General features: G+C 43.5%; 1 protein-coding gene and 1 long non-coding RNA gene across 9 annotated transcripts in view; one reads left to right on the plus strand and one right to left on the minus strand.

The window, feature by feature from the left end:
* The window catches only part of ITPR2 (inositol 1,4,5-trisphosphate receptor type 2), a 292662-nt gene that overhangs the window by 142796 nt on the left and 130581 nt on the right, over nt 1-19285 (minus strand). For all 8 annotated transcript variants that reach the window (XM_079993294.1, XM_079993291.1, XM_079993290.1 and 5 more), the window contains 3 exons: nt 18766-18888; nt 16506-16706; nt 12537-12788 (listed from right to left, as the gene is read on the minus strand). In XM_079993294.1, coding sequence (XP_079849420.1) covers nt 12537-12788; nt 16506-16706; nt 18766-18888 — 576 coding nt within the window. The remainder of the gene's footprint in view (nt 1-12536; nt 12789-16505; nt 16707-18765; nt 18889-19285) is intronic.
* Nucleotides 11670-16330, plus strand: LOC307225476. The gene is made up of 3 exons (XR_013843030.1): nt 11670-11953; nt 13868-13970; nt 16205-16330. It is a non-coding gene; the product is annotated as an uncharacterized lncRNA (long non-coding RNA).

Here is a 19285-nt window from a genome sequence, read left to right on the forward strand (position 1 = left end):
GCTGTCTAGGCCTGTCATTGCCCTTCTCCCAAGAAGCAGGCGTCTTTTAATTTCGTGGCTGCTGTCACCATCTGCAGTGATCATGGAGCCCAAGAAAGTAAAATCTCTCACTGCCTCCATTTCTTCCCCTTCTATTTGCCAGGAGATGATGGGACCAGTAGCCATGATCTTCGTTTTTTTGATGTTGAGCTTCAGACCATATTTTGCACTCTCCTCTTTCACCCTCAATAAAAGGTTCTTTAATTCCTCCTCACTTTCTGCCATCAAGGTTGTGTCATCTGCATATCTGAGGTTGTTGATATTTCTTCCGGCAATCTTAATTCCGGCTAGGGATTCATCCAGCCCAGCCTTTCGCATGATGAATTCTGCATATAAGTTAAATAAGCAGGGAGACAAAATGCAGCCTTGTCGTACTCCTTTCCCAATTTTGAACCAGTCAGTTGTTCCATATCCAGTTCTAACTGTAGCTTCTTGTCCCACATAGAGATTTCTCAGGAGACAGATGAGGTGATCAGGCACTCCCATTTCTTTAAGAACTTGCCATAGTTTGCCATGGTCGACACAGTCAAAGGCTTTTGCATAGTCAATGAAGCAGAAGTAAATGTCTTTCTGGAACTCTCTAGCTTTCTCCATAATCCAGCGCATGTTTGCAATTTGGTCTCTGGTTCCTCTGCCTCTTCTAAATCCAGCTTGCACTTCTGGGAGTTCTCGGTCCACATACTGCTTGAGCCTTCCTTGTAGAATTTTAAGCATAACCTTGCTAGCGTGAGAAATTAGTGCAATTGTGCGATAGTTGGAGCATTCTTTGGCACTGCCCTTCTTTGGGATTGGGATGTAGACTGATCTTCTCCAATCTTCTGGCCACTGCTGAGTTTTCCAAACTTGCTGGCATATTGAGTGTAGCACCTTAACAGCATCATCTTTTAAAATTTTAAATAGTTCAGCTGGAATACCATCACTTCCACTGGCCTTGTTATTTGCAGTGCTTTCTAAGGCCCATTTGACTTCACTCTCCAGGATGTCTGGCTCAAGGTCAGCAACCACACTACCTGGGGTATATGAGACATCCGTTTCTTTCTGGTATAATTCCTCTGTGTATTCTTGCCACCTCTTCTTGATGTCTTCTGCTTCTGTTAGGTCCTTTCCACTTTTGTCCTTTATTATGGAAATCTTTGTACGAAATGTTCCTTTCATATCTCCAATTTTCTTGAACAGATCTCTGGTTCTTCCCATTCTATTGCTTTCCTCTATTTCTTTGCATTGCTTGTTTAAGAAGGTCTTCTTGTCTCTCCTTGCTATTCTTTGGAAATCTGCATTCAATTTCCTGTATGTTTCACGATCTCCCTTGCATTTTGCTTGCCTTCTCTCCCCCGCTATTTGTAAGGCCTCATTGGACAGCCACTTTGCTTTCTTGCATTTCCTTTTCATTGGGATGGTTTTCGTTGCTGCCTCCTGTATAATGTTACGAGCCTCCATTTCACTTTCTTAACCACATTTAAATCTGTCTCCTTCTGAAACCTTTCTTTGTAGTATTTATTTTAAGTCACCCAGAGAACTTCAATATTATGGAACTGCATGCAAATAGTGGAAATTATTAAGGCAACCATCTATGGAAGTGAAAGGAGGTCAACATGTATGTTTCAATATGTAATTTCAGTCTTCTACAGTGAAGTCAGATGCAAAGAATTCAACCTCACCACAATCTCCTTATGCTTCTTTAGCAATAGTTTTATTTTTTAATTGTATTTCAGCACAACTGCTATTCCCTGCCTTGTTCCTGTCTCTTAATATACTTAAGAAATGTTGGAGTATTGACATGTCCAAGGCCTATATCTATTTTGTACAAAGACACTTAATAGCACAAAATGGCAGTCTGGCCTTAGTTTAAGTGGCAAAACACAATTGCTTGTATTATTTCCTGTTCCTGTTCTGAAATTACAACCTGGTGCCACATTAGCGTGTGGTGTAGAGCAAGGGAATCAACACTTTGTTGTTTCATTCAATAAGAAATGTCTTAATTTACTTCTTTGTTAATAACAGTTTAACGCACAATAGAACCCCGTTTTCAGCCTGGCATGCTGTCTTTATTTTTTTGTTTTTAAAAACAGGCACTGAAAATATTCTTATAATTATGCTTCACATTACACTTGCCAGCTTCCACCGTCACGGCAACCGCCATTGTAGCTGTCAGGGGCTTGCCATCGGAACAGGGAAGGGAGGCAAAGGGGCCGTTGGGATACAGGGAACCTCTGAAAATCTTGCGAAGCAGTTCCTCTTCCTGCAGTGGGGAAAGCCACACCTCCAGTGGGGAAGAGGGAAGGGACCAGAGGTTGCTGTTGGGAGTCCCAGCACTGCACCTCGTCAGTCGGAGGCTGGGGAAAGCCCCACCTCCCGGGTAAAGGAGGGGAAAGGGCTAGAGGGATGCTGCTGGAAGCCTCGGCACCGATCCTTGCCAAGCCAGTCAGGAGAGAAGCACGCCTCTTCCGTCACCCACCTTGCGCAGAGGCATAAAACGCAAAGGAGGAAGGAAAGGCTCGGGGTGACTAAGCTCTTATGTTGGGGGAGTCCCTGGAAACAACCACTCCCAGATTCTGCTAGCGATTGAGGCAGACATGAACTGATGGTTCTGCACTGTAAATAGTTTTGCACCAAAATAAAACCTGTTAAAGACAGGTTGGAGTCCTGCCTGGTTACTCATGAGCAACCACCACTGCCATCTGACAGTAGTAATCAAGAAAGAGAGGTAGGATGGGACTGGGCGAGTCAGGGAGGCCGCATAGAAGTGCGCAGCCCAGTCCAAACCAGATCCAACCTCTCTAGTGACTGGAGCGAGGGAAGTTGGCAGGGACCCATAGGGGAGCCACACTAAGGGAATCACCCCGGGAGAAGACGCGCACTGCGTTGGCCCTCTCCTGCTGACAGAGGGGTGCCACTGGCAGCTGGAAATGGAAACAGGATCCAAATCATTTTTTTAAAAAATCCTTTTCCTTAATTTCCTAAATGTATTTTTAATACATTTCCCCCCTCAATTTTTTTACCTCCATTTTTCTAACTCTTAAGAATTAAAATGGTGGTGCCCATAAAGGAGCCCTGAACCAACAGAGGCCACTTCCTGGGACCACCACTTCAGCCCTGACTCCCCCCGCCCCCATTTTTTAAATTAAACAGTGGGAAAAGAAAATAGAATAAAAATTTTAAAAGAGTCCTTTTTTGTGGGGTGTCCTTCCTCCTCCTTCCCGCCCTTTATTATCAACCTCCTTTTTTAAAACAACAAAAACAAAACAAAACTTTTTTTCTACATTATTGTGATTGCTATTGTTATCTTCCCCTCTTTTTCCCTTTTCCCCCCTTCCCCTTTCCTTTTTCTCTTTAAAGAGAATACATATATACATATATAATTCTATTTTATTTTCCCCCTTAAAGGGGTCTTCTATATACTTTTTATTTTTACTTTTTGTTATGTACTGAAGTTCTCACCCTGGGCCAGCAGGGAGATACTGTAGATAGTTATGCAAATGAAGGATCGAAAGTGACGTTTAGTGATTGGATAGTTTTAGAAAGTTGTTACAGTAACAAGGTACTGGAGCTCTATATAAGCAGGCTGACTGAGCCCTTCAGTTCAGTTCAGTTCTGGCCTCAGAATAAAGAAGAGCTGTTTGAGGAATCGCTGTGTCGTCTGATATGTTCACCCACAACTTGACACTTTTATTATTTGATATATATAAATACTACTTCCATACAGCACCACCTCAACATCTTCAGTTTTTTCTTTTTTCTTTGTTTGTTTTTTCCTTTTTCCTTTCCTTTTTCCTTTACTCTTAAATTTCCTACCCCCTCCATCCACCTCCGTTATCTGTCTTTTCTTTTCTCTCCTTCCCCCCCAAACTAATAATAATAGGAGGAGGAAGAAGAAGAAGAAGAAGAAGAAGAAGAAGAAGAAGAAGAAGAAGAGAATCATAGAGTTGGAAGAGACCACAAGGGCCATCGAGTCCAACCCCCTGCCAAGCAGGAACACCATCAGAGCACTCCTGACATATGGTTGTCAAGCCTCTGCTTAAAGACCTCCAAAGGAGACTCCACCACATTCCTTGGCAGCAAATTCCACTGTCGAACAGCTCTTACTGTCAGGAAGTTCTTCCTAATGTTTAGGTGGAATCTTCTTTCTTGTAGTTTGGAACCATTGCTCTGTGTCCGCTTCTCTGGAGCAGCAGAAAACAACCTTTCTCCCTCCTCTATTGACATCCTCTTATATATTTGAACATGGCTATCATATCACCCCTTAACCTCCTCTTCTCTTCTCTTCTCCTCTCTTCTCTTCTCCTCTCCTCTTCTCTTCTCCTCTTCTCTTCTCCTCTTCTTCCTTTTGCTACGAACATACCCATAAAAGCCTTTTTTGTTGCTTTTAATCTCTCTAGCAAGCCTGAGTTCATTCTATGCTTTAGCTTTTCTGACTTTGTGTCTACACGTGCTGGCTATTTGTTTGAATTCCTCTTTGGTGGTTTCCCCCCTTTTCCATTTTTTGTACACATCCCTTTTTATTCTTAACTCAGTTAAAAGTTCTTTAGATAGCCACCCTGGCTTCTTTAGGCACCTTCCATGTTTCCGTCTCATTGGTATTGCCTGAAGTTGTGCTTTTACTATCTCCCTCTTAACAAACTCCCAGCCATCTTTCTTAAAGTCAAAAAATTGAGTCCTAGTATACTTGGCTGCTCCTTTCCGCTGTATAGTAAACTTCAGAAGAGCATGATCACTCGCGCCTAATGATCCTTCCACTTCTACCCCACTAACCAGGTCATCAACATTGGTTAGGACCACATCTAAAATGGCTGTTCCTCTTGTTGCTTCTCCCACTTTCTGGACAACGAAGTTGTCTGCAAGGCCAGTGAGGAATCTGTTTGACCTTATGCTCTTGGCTGAGTTTGACATCCAGCAAATATCCGGGTAATTGAAGTCCCCCATTACTACTATCTCCCTTCCTTTTGCATGCTTGGCCATCTGTTCCAGGAAGGCATCATCTATGCCCTCCGTTTGGCTTGGGGATCTATAGTAAACTCCCACAATGAGGTCCCTGTTATTCTTCTCTCCCTTAATTTTGACCCAAATGCTCTCACTTTGGCTTTGAGGTTCTAAATCTTGGATCTCTTCACAGGTATACACATCCCTGACATATAACGCCACTCCTCCTCCTTTCTTGTCTGGTCTGTTTCTCTGAAATAGATTGTATCCCTCCATTATTACATTCCAGTCATGGGACTTATCCCACCAGGTTTCAGTGATGCCTATTATGTCATATTTAGTTTGCTGTACCAAGAGCTCAAGCTCATCTTGTTTATTTCCCATGCTTTGCGCATTAGTGTACAGACATTGAAGTCCATTAATCATTCCCCCGTGTCTATTATTTAAGGATTTTTTCCTCCCACCACTAGGTCTGCGTGCTGTTTGCTCCATTTGGTCTATGACATTTGGATGATCATCTTCATCAATTGATAGACTTCTACCTTCAGGAGCACTGTCTCCCTCCCCCACATTAGTCAGTTTAAAGCCCTCCTGATGAGGTTTCTGAAATGTTTAGCAAAAACATTCCTCCCAACCGTTGTGAGGTGCAGCCCATCGCTTGCCAGAAGTCCATCTTCAAGAAACTGCAGTCCGTGATCTAAGAATCCAAACCGTTCCTGTTTACACCATTTGCAAAGCCAGCTGTTCACTTCCACTATTTTTCCCTCTCTCCCTGGGCCACGTCGTTCAACTGGGAGGACAGATGAGATGACAATTTGTGCATTTAATTGCTTCAATTTCCTGCCCAGAGCCTCGTAGTCTCTTTTGATCTTCTGGAGGCTATTGCTTGCAGTGTCATTGGTTCCCACATGAACCAAGAGGAAGGGGTATTTGTCAGTGGGTTTTATGATTCCTTGCAGTCGTTCAGTTACATCTTGGATCTTAGCCCCGGGGAGACAGCACAATTCCCGAGACATCTTGTCAGGCCCACAGATCACTGCTTCTGTTCCCCTCAGTAGGGAATCCCCTATCACCACTACACGCCTCCTCTTAGGTTTGGTCGGGGTTCTTCCGTGAGCTGTCCGTTCCAAGGTTACCTGCACATTCCCTGAGGACTGACTTTGCTGCTCGTCTTCATATACCTGTTCGACTGTAATGAGGGAGAGATCCTCAAATGGAGTCTGCTCTTCGTCTTCCATTCTAGGGGAGAGGACCTCAAAGCGATTGTGTATTTCTAAACAATCAGAGTGAACCCTGGGCTTCTTTGAGTCACGTTTCTCCATATATCTGGCTCCTGTGTTGGTGAACTAGCCTCCTTCTCAGGGGAGTCCCCTGTCTCCTCCTTGGTGGAGACGGTGTGCTCTGTTGCTTCCAAGAAGAGCTCCAGCTCTCTAATTCTTTGGAGCGTAGACACACGTTCCTCCAGTTGCTGGACTTTGTCTTTTAAGAGGGCAATCAACATGCAATTGCTGCAGGTAAAGCTGCCTGCAACCTTTGGCAAGATGGCAAATATTGTGCAGGAACCGCAGGCAACTGCAGCTGTTCCCTCACTCTCCATCTTGAGAACGTGTCGTTGGGGCTGGCTACAGCGGTCCTCCATCATAAGAAGCGTGCAGACAGAACAAATAACTCCCCCCAAAAAAACCATAGGTCTCCCCCAACAAACGTTTGAGACTAGCTCCCCTAAATCTAAAGATGGATCAAACTGCGCGCGCCGCTAGGCGTGCGCCGCTGCCCTGCAAGCTCTGATAAGCTCCTCCCACAGCTAATCACCTGCCTCAACAGAAACCCTGCCCCCTCTGACCTTTGCACAGGGAGAGCAGCTAATCAGCCACAAGAAACACACACACAATAAAACCCTTTTTGCTCCTTCTTCAGCTGCTGCCCTGCAAGCTGCCCTGCAAGAAGAAGAAGAAGAAGAAGAAGAAGAAGAAGAAGAAGAAGAATCATATACCTACATAAATGTATCTCCCCATCCACTTTCAATAGTAACCTCCTGCCCTTTTGTGGTCATCTACTTCAGAGTGAGTCCTTTAAAAGAGGCCCTGTGGATACAGAGTACACATGTTCCACAGGGCCTCTTTTAAAAGACTCACCCTGTATAACTTGAATCACCACTGCAGAAGTGGAGTGGAGGCTTCGCGCTGAGAGATCCCCATCTTCACTCCTGCTTGCATGCAAGTAGGAGTGGGAGCGGGCTGAGCGCCTGGCTGCCTTCAGTTGGTGCAGGGGCTCTCAGGTGCAGCTTCTGTGCTGCGGCCACCTTCCCCAACCCCAGCAACTATTCAGCCTGGCTGCCTTCATGGGGTTGCAGGGGATCTGATGCGGAGGTGGGGACTCCTTTAAACTTCTCCCTTGAGGGGAGTGCTGCCACAAACTCCTCAATGGAAAGTGTGATGGAGCCTGCACCTCCCCAGCAGAGCAGCCCGATCCCACCCCTACTTGCCTGCAAGCAGGAGCAGGCTGTGGGGGGTGGCGACATCCCTTGCCTGCTTGCTTGCCGCCCAGCCCGCCTTCCCTCACTAGGAAAATGGAAGTGTGGCACTCAAATCGGAAGTTATACTCAGAATAGAGCATGTTCGTCTTCCAAAAACAAGGACTGAATGAAATGTACTTATTTCAAGAGAGCACCAGTAAGATAATTTTTAACCCAGGTTAAAGTTAATGTTGCTGTTATGTACACATTTTCCTCAGTGTTCAGCTTCAGTCCAAGCTGAAAGTTCATTTACAGTTTGTCTTTATGAGTAGCAGTTTTCCCTTTAATAGCAAAGTAACTAAAAAGTTAAGGGATGCAGGTGGCGCTGTGGGTTAAACCACACAGCCTAGGACTTGCCAATATGAAGATCAGCGGTTCGAATCCCCGCGATGGGGTGAGCTCCCGTTGCTCAGTCCCAGCTCCTGCCAACCTAGCAGTTCGAAAGCACATCAAAGTGCAAGTAGATAAATAGGTACCGCTCAGGCGAGAAGGTAAACGGCGTTTCCGTGCGCTGCTCTGGTTTGCCAGAAGCGGCTTAGTCATGTTGGCCACATGACCCGGAAGCTGTACGCCGGCTCCCTCAGCCAATAAAGCGAGATGAGCGCTGCAACCCCAGAGTTGGTCACGACTGGACCTAATGGTCAGTGGTCCCTTTACCTTTACCTTAACTAAAAAGTTAAAGTCAATAAAGTCAAAGGTTATTCTGCTTTAATACCTCATTTTATTCAGGTTTTAGTTTAAGAATTAAACTCGTGCATATACTGAAATTTTCATATTCTCAAAGAATACAGACATGGTGCTTCTTTTTGAAAGGACAAGGCCCTTGTCAGGAAACAATTTTAAAATGCTGTGCAACACTGGAAACAGAGACCATGCAGCTTCTCTGGGTGTATACTGCATGTTTCTAAACAGAATTAGAGCAATACAATACCTACACAGCTGAAGGAAGGCTATTGATAAACAATTTGATAGTCTTGAACATAAAACCACATTCCCCACTCCCCAACAACCCACAACTCACACTCTCGGCACCCTGCTCCTGCTCTAAGGACTCCACCCATAACACAAAAAGAACCACACATACAAAAATGGACCCCCCCAACATTTCCATCTCCTCCTTTACCACACAAAGGCAACAAACAATAGAAAAAAACAATAGGAAAAAGGAAAACAAAGAAAGAAACCCGTACCAACTAAAACAATACCCTAACCTCAATAAAACAATCCACAAACAGGCTAAAATCTGACACACAACCAGCACAATGATAGTGCCAGAGTGTACCAATACCCATATCCCCACCCCAACATACCAATGATGTTGTTAATAACACTGACAACATTGCCTATAAATCTTATACCCAACATAGGCATCACAAAGATGCTTAACACCATTAATGCCAGTGTGGTGTAGTGGTTAAGAGCGGTAGTCTCGTAATCTGGGGAACCGGGTTCACGTCTCCGCTCCTCCACGTGCAGCTGCTGGGTGACCTTGGGCCAGTCACACTTCTTTGAAGTCTCTCAGCCCCACTCACCTCACAGAGTGTTTGTTGTGGGGGAGGAAGGGAAAGGAGAATGTTAGCCGCTTTGAGGCTCCTTAAAGGGAGTGAAAGGCGGGATATCAAATCCAAACTCTTCTTCTTCTACCATCTCACTGACCACTACCTATCGCAAACAACAGGAAGGACAGTCTGTTCTTTAAAAAGGCCCTCCATGCCAGCTGAGACCCAGGACCAATCAGTTAGACACCAGATAGTCCAAGATACCCCAAATAAACACCTATATAACAGCATATAGGCTACTTTCTGTAATCTACCCCCCCCCTTTAACCCAAACAATTAGGGACTCTTACAAATTGCTTAAAATGCTAAAAAATGTCTCTATGACATATGGGGTAAAGAAAACATGGGAGACACCAGCCACACATTCCAGTCCGGGTACCACGGCACAGTGTTCAGACTACGTAGATAGCATTCTGCTTACACAAGGTCTGATCCCCTTGGTTGAATCAACAAACATAGGTAAAGGTAAAGGTACCCCTGCCCGTACGGGCCAGTCTTGACAGACTCTGGGGTTTGTGCGCCCATCTCACTTAAGAGGCCAGGGGCCAGCGCTGTCCGGAGACACTTCCGGGTCACGTGGCCAGCGTGACATCGCTGCTCTGGCGAGCCAGAGCCGCACACGGAAACGCCGTTTACCTTCCCGCTGGTAAGCGGTCCCTATTTATCTACTTGCACCCGGAGGTGCTTTCGAACTGCTAGGTTGGCAGGCGCTGGGACCGAGCAGCGGGAGCGCACCCCGCCGCAGGGATTCGAACCGCCGACCTTTCGATCGGCAAGTCCTAGGCGCTGAGGCTTTAACCCACAGCGCCACCTGCGTCCCTACAACAAACATAGGTCAACAAACATAGGTAGCATTAAAATCACAGATCATGCCCCAGTAAAAGTTACCCTTAAAATAGGAGAAGAAACAGAAACCAACCCATCATGGTCCTTCAGTCCCATCCTAACCACAAATAAACTAATTAGAGATAGTCTCACAAAAACACTCCAAAACTACTTCAAAGAAAATTATGCAGATAATATAACAGCCACTCTCCTATGGGACGCAGTGAAAACAGTCACCAGAGGAGCTTGCATAAAAGAGAAAGCTACATACAAACAGGATCTAAAAAACTCCTCAAACTTATAGAACAAAAAAGGAGAGAACTAGACTCCCTAGAAATCAACAAAACAATGATCAGCATTCCATACTCTAAACAATGCTTCTATGCAAATAGAAGTAGGAAAAAAGCAGTCAAAACAAGAACACATAGCATCACCAAAAAAGACGGCAACATAACATTCTCCCCCAAAGAAATAACCTCAGAATTTGTAGAATTCTACTCCAACCTATACACCTCCCATAACCCACCTGAGAAGGAAATCAGAAAATTCCTAGAAGGACTGACCATGTCTACCTTAACTGGTGAGGAACAGGAATTCATGGACCATCCTATCACCCCAGAGGAAATAGATACGGTCCTCAAAAACCTGAAACCACACAAAGCCCCAGGCTTCACAGCAATTTTTTATAGGAAATTCAAAGAACCCCTGATGCCCTACATGACCCGCCTATTCAATGACATCATAAAAGGGGGGCCCATTCCCTAAACCTGGACCCACTCCAAAATAGTCTCCATCCCAAAACAACTGAGAGACAGCCTCAAAGTAGAATCATACCACCCAATCTCATTAATAAACCAAGACTACAAGATATTCACATAAATCTTGGCCAACCGCCTAAAACTTCCTACACAAGTTAACAGACCCCATCAGGAAACTACTGAACCTGATCAAACACAGCAAGGCAACTAAATTCCCACTGACAACTATGTCCCTAGACATCCTCAAAGCTTCTGATTGCTTAGAGTGGAAATACATATTAGCAGTACTAACTAACATGAAATTTGGCCCCAACTTCCTGCAAATCCTCAAATATACTCCCAAGCCTCAGCAAAATGCAGAACTAACAATATGGACTCTAATACTATAGCAATCCAAAGAGGCACAAAACAAGGATGCCCACTGTCTCCCTTCTTATTTATTTTGGCTCTGGAACCCTTAGCAATCCGAATCCGAGCAGCCACAGACATCAAGGGAGTGGAAATAAAAGGCAGAACCTATAAATTTGCAGATGACCTAATGGTTACAACATAAGCATAAGCAACCACCCCATAAGCATAGCAACCACCCTAACCAGAGAACTCAACACATTTCAATGGTGTCGGGCCTACAGGTAAATTTGGCAAAATCTGAGGCTATGTGCTTCAACACCCCACCTCCCCATACCCAAAAAGAATTCACCAACACCACCAAGCTAAAACTTTGCCACACCAAGTTCAGATACCTAGGGGTACAAATAATCATAAACCTCTACAAACTATACAACCACAACTACAACCCCTTATGGCGACAAATTAACAAAGACTTGAGGGGATAGAACAACACCAACTTCACTCTCACAGACAAAATAGCCATGATCAAAATGATCACCCTCCCAAAACTAACCTACCTATTCCAAACCCTCCCAATCTGGATTCTCCCAGCCCAACTTCGCAAATGGCAGAAAAAAATACACTCATTTATCTTCTCACACAAAAAAACAAGAATAACCCCCAAATACCTGCACCTCCCCTCCTCAGGAGGAGGATGGGGAATCCCCAACATAGAATCATATTACATCACCAAGCAAGTACGCTACATTCTAGAAGACGAGACAAAACAATGGGTACACCTGGAGAGAGGCACAATTGAAAATACCCCCACCACAGGATACCCATTCCTCCCAAACAAACTAAGGAAAATCCTCACATCACTAAACAGGTTAACACAGACCATGCTTAAAGAATGTAAGAAAGAAGCAGGCAAACTGTCCCCAACCCCATCCCCACTAAACCCCCTGGCTCATCACCCACTATGCCACCACACAGCACAAAACTTCCAGGTAAAAACCTGACAAGCCAAAGGCTTATCCCACCTAGCAGACTTCTACAAAAATAGCAAACCCACATTGACACAAGAAATACAAGACAAACAAGGGACACCCAAATGCCCTGGCTAACACACTGCCAATTACATGCCTTCTTAAACAATCCACTAGTAAAACCAGCAGCAACCATGCCCTTGACAACCTTCGAAAACCTCCTCCTCACCACAGAGGGACACAGCAAGGGGGTGGCATCCACAATGTACAAAATACTGCTCCCAAATCCCACAAACCCCCTTGACGTAATCAAAAAACAATGGTAGGACGCCATAGGCTATGAAATAAACCCCACCCAATGGACTAAAATGTGGTCTAAATCCCCCTCTTTTCTTCCTAACCTAACACTGTATGCAACACTAATGTCTCACAACAAATGAAACTGATCTGTAGAAAACACAACTTGAAAAAAGGGACAATGCACGTATTTTTGTAAACTAAGAAATCTTTAATAATATTAAATTATATAATTATATAAATTATATAAATTAATAATATTATAACAACAACAACAATGCTTCGCATGCCGTAAAGTCTGGCTTACCTCAGGTATGCAGTCATCATGAGTCACCACTCTCACTATGTCATCTAGTGGAAGAAGGGAGTTACATTTTATTTCAGTATAAACGTTCTTTCCTTCTGTACATGCTGCTAGCAGTTCCACCAGGGTGATGTGGTAAACCAAAGGGCCGCTTTCGTCCACTCGATCCCGCTCAGAGCACATCATTTGGAGGAGGATTGGAAATGATGCTCTATCATTGTAAAACACCAGCACGTCTTCACCCCCATTAACTAGCTGAAATTATAACAAGAAATACTTTGAATCTGTTTAAATAGTTCAGTCCCCCACCCCACCTCGATACACACACGCACACATTAATCTTCTACTCATCACATAAAGCACAATATAACTGTGTAATATATAACATTTATAAGCAACAAGATTTCCTGGGGACCACTTAAGAGCAAGGGCACCAACTGGGGGGCAGGGGACCGAGGGCCCCTCAAAAATTCACGGTGGCTGTGCACACATGCTGCACTATGTACTCACCTCACTCGTACACACCGTGCAGCGTACTTGTGTCACTTGCATACATCATGCAGCGTGCACACAACCCAACAGCACATCACTTGGTGTGTGCGAGTGACAAGGCAGCATGCTTGCTTAAGAGAATCAAGCTGAGGATGGAAAGCTTAAGCTTTGGCTCTAATTCCTCCAAGTCACTTATCGGTAAACCCTATTGCCACAGGTGTTGCTTGGTCCACTTTCTTCTTTCGTCCTTGGATTGAGAAGTTCTGAAGCCAGCTAGTACCTTTTCAGAGGACTGAATTCCGCAGTGTACATACGAAATACACTTCTGACTGCCTGTTCCATCAAATACCAGATTTATGGCCACAAAGAGCAGGGCTTTTTTAGCTGTAGGGTCTGCAGTGTAGAAATTCACTCCCCAATAGAACTCACCAGATTTCTTTACTTCATGGTTGTATTTTTGAAGGCTGGTTAAAACTATTTTATCCCTGCAACTATATTTTCTTTAGAAAAATATAGTTTAGAAGAAAGCAATATAGCACAGTGGTAGAGCACCTGTCTTGCATGCAAAGAGTCCCAGACTCCATCCCTGGAATCTCCAGATACAGTTTGGAAAGACTCCTGTCTGAAACCCTGCAGAGTCATTGCCAGGCAGGATATGGAACAATATTCTAGTTCAGTGCAATGCTCCTCTTGCAGTTTGAGCCCATCTCTGTGCTAATCCAGATGCTAATTTGATCATAATCAAATAGTTTGCTCTTCTGTTCTTGTATTTTAAGTTTTTATTTTATTTTACTGTTTTTGTTGCATTTATCTGGTTTTATTATCCTTTTCCCCTTCTCCAGGTTGTGCTAATGAGGATTCTATCTGCTGAGTATTTTGTCCCTGCAGTGGGAGACAGTTTCTGCTCCAGGGGGACAGCCTGTTGGTGAAATGTGTCCCCCTCAGGTGAGAAACAGGAGGGGAGTGTATACACCCACAATGAGATATGGAATGGCTTGATTGTTGATTTTTCAGGGCTTTTGCTGCAGTGTTAATTGGTGTTCCCAACACATATACAGTATGACTGATGAGTATTTTATGATTTTGCTATATTATATTCTTTTGATTGCATTCTTTATACTTTTCTTGTATAGTTATTCAAATTAACATGCTGTTCATAGCTTTAGGGACCTTTGGGCCAAAACCCATTGTATAAAAAAAACACACGTAACATATTGCTTCATAGTTAGAATAAGCCACTTTCAGAGCTGAAGGTTTGAAGATTTACACTCTGATATGTTCAAAATTAAATAGGGAGGGACCCATCTAACAGTATTTCTGTAGTTACCTTTTATGCCTCATAATAACAACACACATAGGTGCATCTGGAGATGGGAAGGGATGACTTATTCCCTCACTCCAGTCATGACTGATGAGGTTCAAAATCCACTTAAAAACTTCTGTCATTAACTACTCCATCTACAGACAATCCAAAAATGGCAAATAAATACATGTGAATTCCTTTTTTCCATTATTCTTATTAGCTAGCTATTTTTACATGAATTCAAACTTATTTACTACCTTTTAGAACGGTAAAAACAGTGGCCTGGTTTCCACATGTTAGGCCATGTTTTATTAAGCCATGGTTTGTTAGCTAAACTCTGCCCAATTTGGTTTGTTTCCTGCCAAGAAACTATGATCTGAAGCCATGGTTTGTTGCCTTGGTTTGGTTAACTATGACTTGATGTCACAGGCAAACACAGCATCTGTAAGGAGTGGATGCTGCCAAAACTAGCAGAGATAACGCTCCAGGCACACAGCCATTTCTGTCTTGTAGATTTATTACCAAAAGTTCAAAGGAGTTACAAGAGTTCAAACAAATGCGTCCATGCTCATCTCAGTCAGATGTCTCGACTGAAGATTTGTGACGTCTTTTTCCCCAGCATGCCCATCGGTGCAGGGCACGTCTCCTACTTCCTTTGTTCTGTGAGTAGCTCGTTCCGGGGACTGGTTGCCCCCTCCCTATTTCCTCCTCTGAGTCGGATGATAAACTGCTAATGAGCTCTTTCGGCTCTCTGTAATTGCCTCTCTCCCCCCTCGTCTCTCTAACCGTCTCCCTTTCCCTGACAGCATCCATCTCTAACCATGGTTGGTTTGTCCACCCCACCACAGATGCTCACCATACTAAAAGGCAGGAGACAAGAACAACAGTAAAACAAACCACACACTGAGGAAAAAATCCATAATTTGTTTGATCATCTGTGGGACAAGTAATAGTTAACCATTAGTAAACAAACCTTGGCATGGTTTTATGTGCAAAAGAGGTCAGAAGCTCATCCGCTGAACATGGATATCATCCAGTCAGAAGAAAACATTTTTTAAGTCCCACTGACTTCAATAGGATTGAATTCTCCAGATGCTTACCTCTCCCACTGAAATTAGTAAGATTATAAGAGGTATGATTCAGCCAAAGAACTTAAGCTCTTTTAAATTTCATTGATTTCAATAAGCATGTTATTAGCTCACTCCAAAAGCAATCTAGAGGGATCACTACTTTAGCTGGACCGTTTTATTTTATTACACCTGACTTTTATTAAAGAATCCTAGCACAATCTATTCCCATGGACTCCATTTTATTCCCACACATATCCAATCCATTTGTGATCATCAACACATATTGCCCTATAATAAACAAAGGTCTGAACACGGAATTCAAATATTTGTGTTGCACAGATTGCCACCTGCTACCATAGTTATTTGCTTTGAGTGCTACAGAAGGCCTCACCAAATTAGAATCTCTGTGTGCTAAAATCCTAGTTATATGTGGCAACATTCACACTGCCAAATCTATGATATAGGCAAACCACACTGGAGTATAGGAATATGGAAAGCTGAATTATACAGAATCAGATCATTGGTCCATCTAGCGCAGTATTGTTGACAATGACTGCCAGTGGCTTTCTGGGGTTTCAGACAGGTGACATTCCCAGCCCTACCAAGAAATCCTGGAGATTGAACCTGGAACCTTCTGAAAGCAATGTAAATACTCTACCACTGAGCTATGTAAAGCCCTTCCCCAATCAACGGGGAATCAGTGGCAACAGTGGGTGTGGAAATTCAGCTGTTGTACCACTATTTGCATATCTTTCCCCCAATTTTCTCTCCTCTCCTTTGTGTTTACCCACATTGTTGAAATTCAGAGCTGGATCTTTCGTGTCACCCTGAGATGTAGCAACACAAGGATAGCAGCAATTCAAAAGCACAGTTCTCTGTACATGAAAAGGTGTCAATAAAAAAGGGATTCAGTAGATTGAAAATCTCTTCCTCAGAGCTCAGCACACACACATGCTAAATGCTTCTTGAGGATAGGGCCCTATCTTTTTTCATTCATACTGTATATAGAAACTGCTAAGCGCCTTGTAACTTGATGAAATGATGATAATGAAAGTGTAGAAGAAACTGCATGTGTCAAACATATCGAGTGTAGCTGAGTTAACATACCTCTGTCATTACCGTATCTTGGCACTTCTTAACATATTTGCCGTCTGCCTTGACAATGGTTTGCAGAAAGCGCAGATATTCCACATGGCGGCCATGCGTCTCGATGCAGTGAACAAAATGCTGTACCACCCGCTCACTAATTTCATTGCACAGATGGTAATTGTTTGTGAAGATGTGTCGCATGGTTTCAGCCTCAAGAAGCTAATTTAAAAACAATCAAAAAGCCACTCAGAAAAACAGCAAAGATGGTGCTTTCACAAAATTCTGACTGAAGTAGTTAGAACACATGGGAATCTCAAGTTACTACCGCATAATAAAACTGCACTGGTAGGAACTGTCAGAGAAAGCTGCAGGGAAGACTTCCCAATGCCTCCAGGCAAGGTAAATAAAATAGATCTGAGATTTCATTTCTTGTGTTGTTTCTCAATATAGCTGTAGCTGCATGCCTAGTGTTGCCTTGGTCCATTTAGCTTAGCATTTTTTACAATAAGTGGCAGCAGCACTCCAGGGTTTATTTCCCGTCCTGATTGAAGATGTCAGGGATTGACCTCAAATGTTTTGAATGCAAAGCAGGTGCTCTGCTGCAGAGATACAACCCAAGACTGACCTTTGAGCAGATTCTCGGACTCAGTAGGGCAACCAGATGGCCTGCAGGAGCCTCAAGTGACCCAACCAAGTTAGCCAATATAAAGCTTGTTACATGGGTATGTTGTGGGTGTAGTCAGAGCAGAATAAGGGTATTAAAAGAGGGTGTTTAGGTGTGGAAACACCCTGGAACCAAGGAAAAATTCAAGTCCTGGCCACTGGACTATAAGGGAAGGGACAAGTGTCATAACTGGACTCCCATTCCAAGGACCTTTAATGCAGAGCTACCAAGAAAGGAAATCATGCTGTGCTACAGGGCGTTCTGCTGAGGAAAGATCACTGGTGGGACCATGGGTGTCTATACTTGCACATTTTATTTAACATGTGATGTGACTACTGGCTATGTTACTCTTCTCCCATGCAAGCAACCCCAAGTGTCCAGTCTTAGAAAAAATAGTTTTAAGGGGGGGGGGTGGGAGGTGTAAAGTCACATGGTAAATAAAAATACATTCTAAATTTGAGTGTGCTCACAATTCTCCTTCATTTAGCCACAGCTTGGTGTTTCAAGTCATGGGTCAAATTTTCCTGTGTCTGACATCTTATATGACATCAAGGCTTAGGGAAGGGAAGGTAAAGGTAAAGGTAAAGGTAAAGGTAAAGGTAAAGGTAAAGGTAAAGGGACCCCTGACCATTAGGTCCAGTCGTGACCAACTCTGGGGTTGCGGCTCTCATCTTGCTTTATTGGCTGAGGGAGTCGGCGTTTGTCCGCAGACAGCTTCTGAGTCATGTGACCAGCATGACTAAGCTGCTTCTGGCGAACCAGAGCAGTGCATGGAAATGCCATTTACCTTCCCGCCGGAGCGGTACCTATTTATCTACTTGCACTTTGATGTGCTTTCGAACTGCTAGGTTGGCAGGAGCAGGGACCGAGAAACGGGAGCTCACCCCGTCACAGGGATTCGAAACGCCGACCTTCCAATCGGCAAGTCTTAGGCTCTGTGGTTTAACCTACAGTGCCACCTGCGGCCCATTTAAAGGTAGAGGGACCCTGACCATTAGGTCCAGTCGTGACCGAATCTGGGGTTGCGGCGCTCATCTCGCTTTACTGGCCGAGGGAGCCGGCGTACAGCTTCTGGGTCATGTGGCCAGCATGACGAAGCCGCTTCTGGCGAACCAGAGCAGCGCACGGAAACGCCGTTTACCTTCCCGCCGGAGCGGTACCTATTTATCTGATTTGGAAATGTGATTAGTTAATCAACCAATTAATAAATAAATAATATCCTTAACCAACTTAAGATTTCTTTAATCAGATGACGGGCCTAATTATAGTGAATTAAAATAATAAAGATAAAAGCATAGTCTCCTGTGCTGTCTGCTTCTGAAAGATCTGATCTTACACATACCACACAAACACACACACAACTAAGCTAAGCAATTTGATCACTTCCAGTTCTTTGCAGCGGGAAAACAAAGGAGGTGGCCCTAGTGATCAAATCTGAAGGTCACCAACTTACTGCCCTGCAGATGTTTTGGACTGCTCCGACTCCTTATTCCTGCCCTGGTCCACTGTTAGGGAAAAGGGATGTATCTGAATGTTTAGGTATATTTGAATGCAACTCTTGGTAGTACAAATGACTGTTATGCAAGGGATTTATCATCAACTCAAAATACTCACACCAGGTGTTAAAAATAAGTTGAGGTGTTTATGAAGTAGAACTTGATTCTGAGGGTTTCCACGACAGAAGTTCTGAAGGAACAGGTGAGCTAAGTTCATAACTTCGTTCATCTTTTCATCAGTCTTTGTGTCAATTCATTTTTTCAAATGTAAAAGGAACAAAGCAATAAATGGACCTGTTAAGCACTTAACTGGAAATATATAAACAATATTACTTCAAGCGGCAACAAACTTCCTTGTAGGTATGGAGTTTCTGTTTCTTCCTGTGTTCATTAATGTTACCTTATTCAGTTTACCTGGTTTGCTTATGTGTCTATCTATCTATTTATTTATTTACATATAATATCCCACTTATCCTTGAATTAAAACAAAGGCATCTTAGAAATACTAAACAATACTAGAATTACTAGACAACACATGGCAGAAACTTTTTTAAAGCTTTAAAAACTTTAAAAATAAATCTAAAAAGCAAACAGTTAATACTTTTCCAGCAGAGATTCAGCAGGAATCCTAACTAACT

This window comes from Podarcis cretensis, assembly GCF_951804945.1.
Source record: "Podarcis cretensis genome assembly, chromosome: 10".
NCBI classification, from domain to species: Eukaryota; Metazoa; Chordata; class Lepidosauria; order Squamata; family Lacertidae; genus Podarcis; species Podarcis cretensis.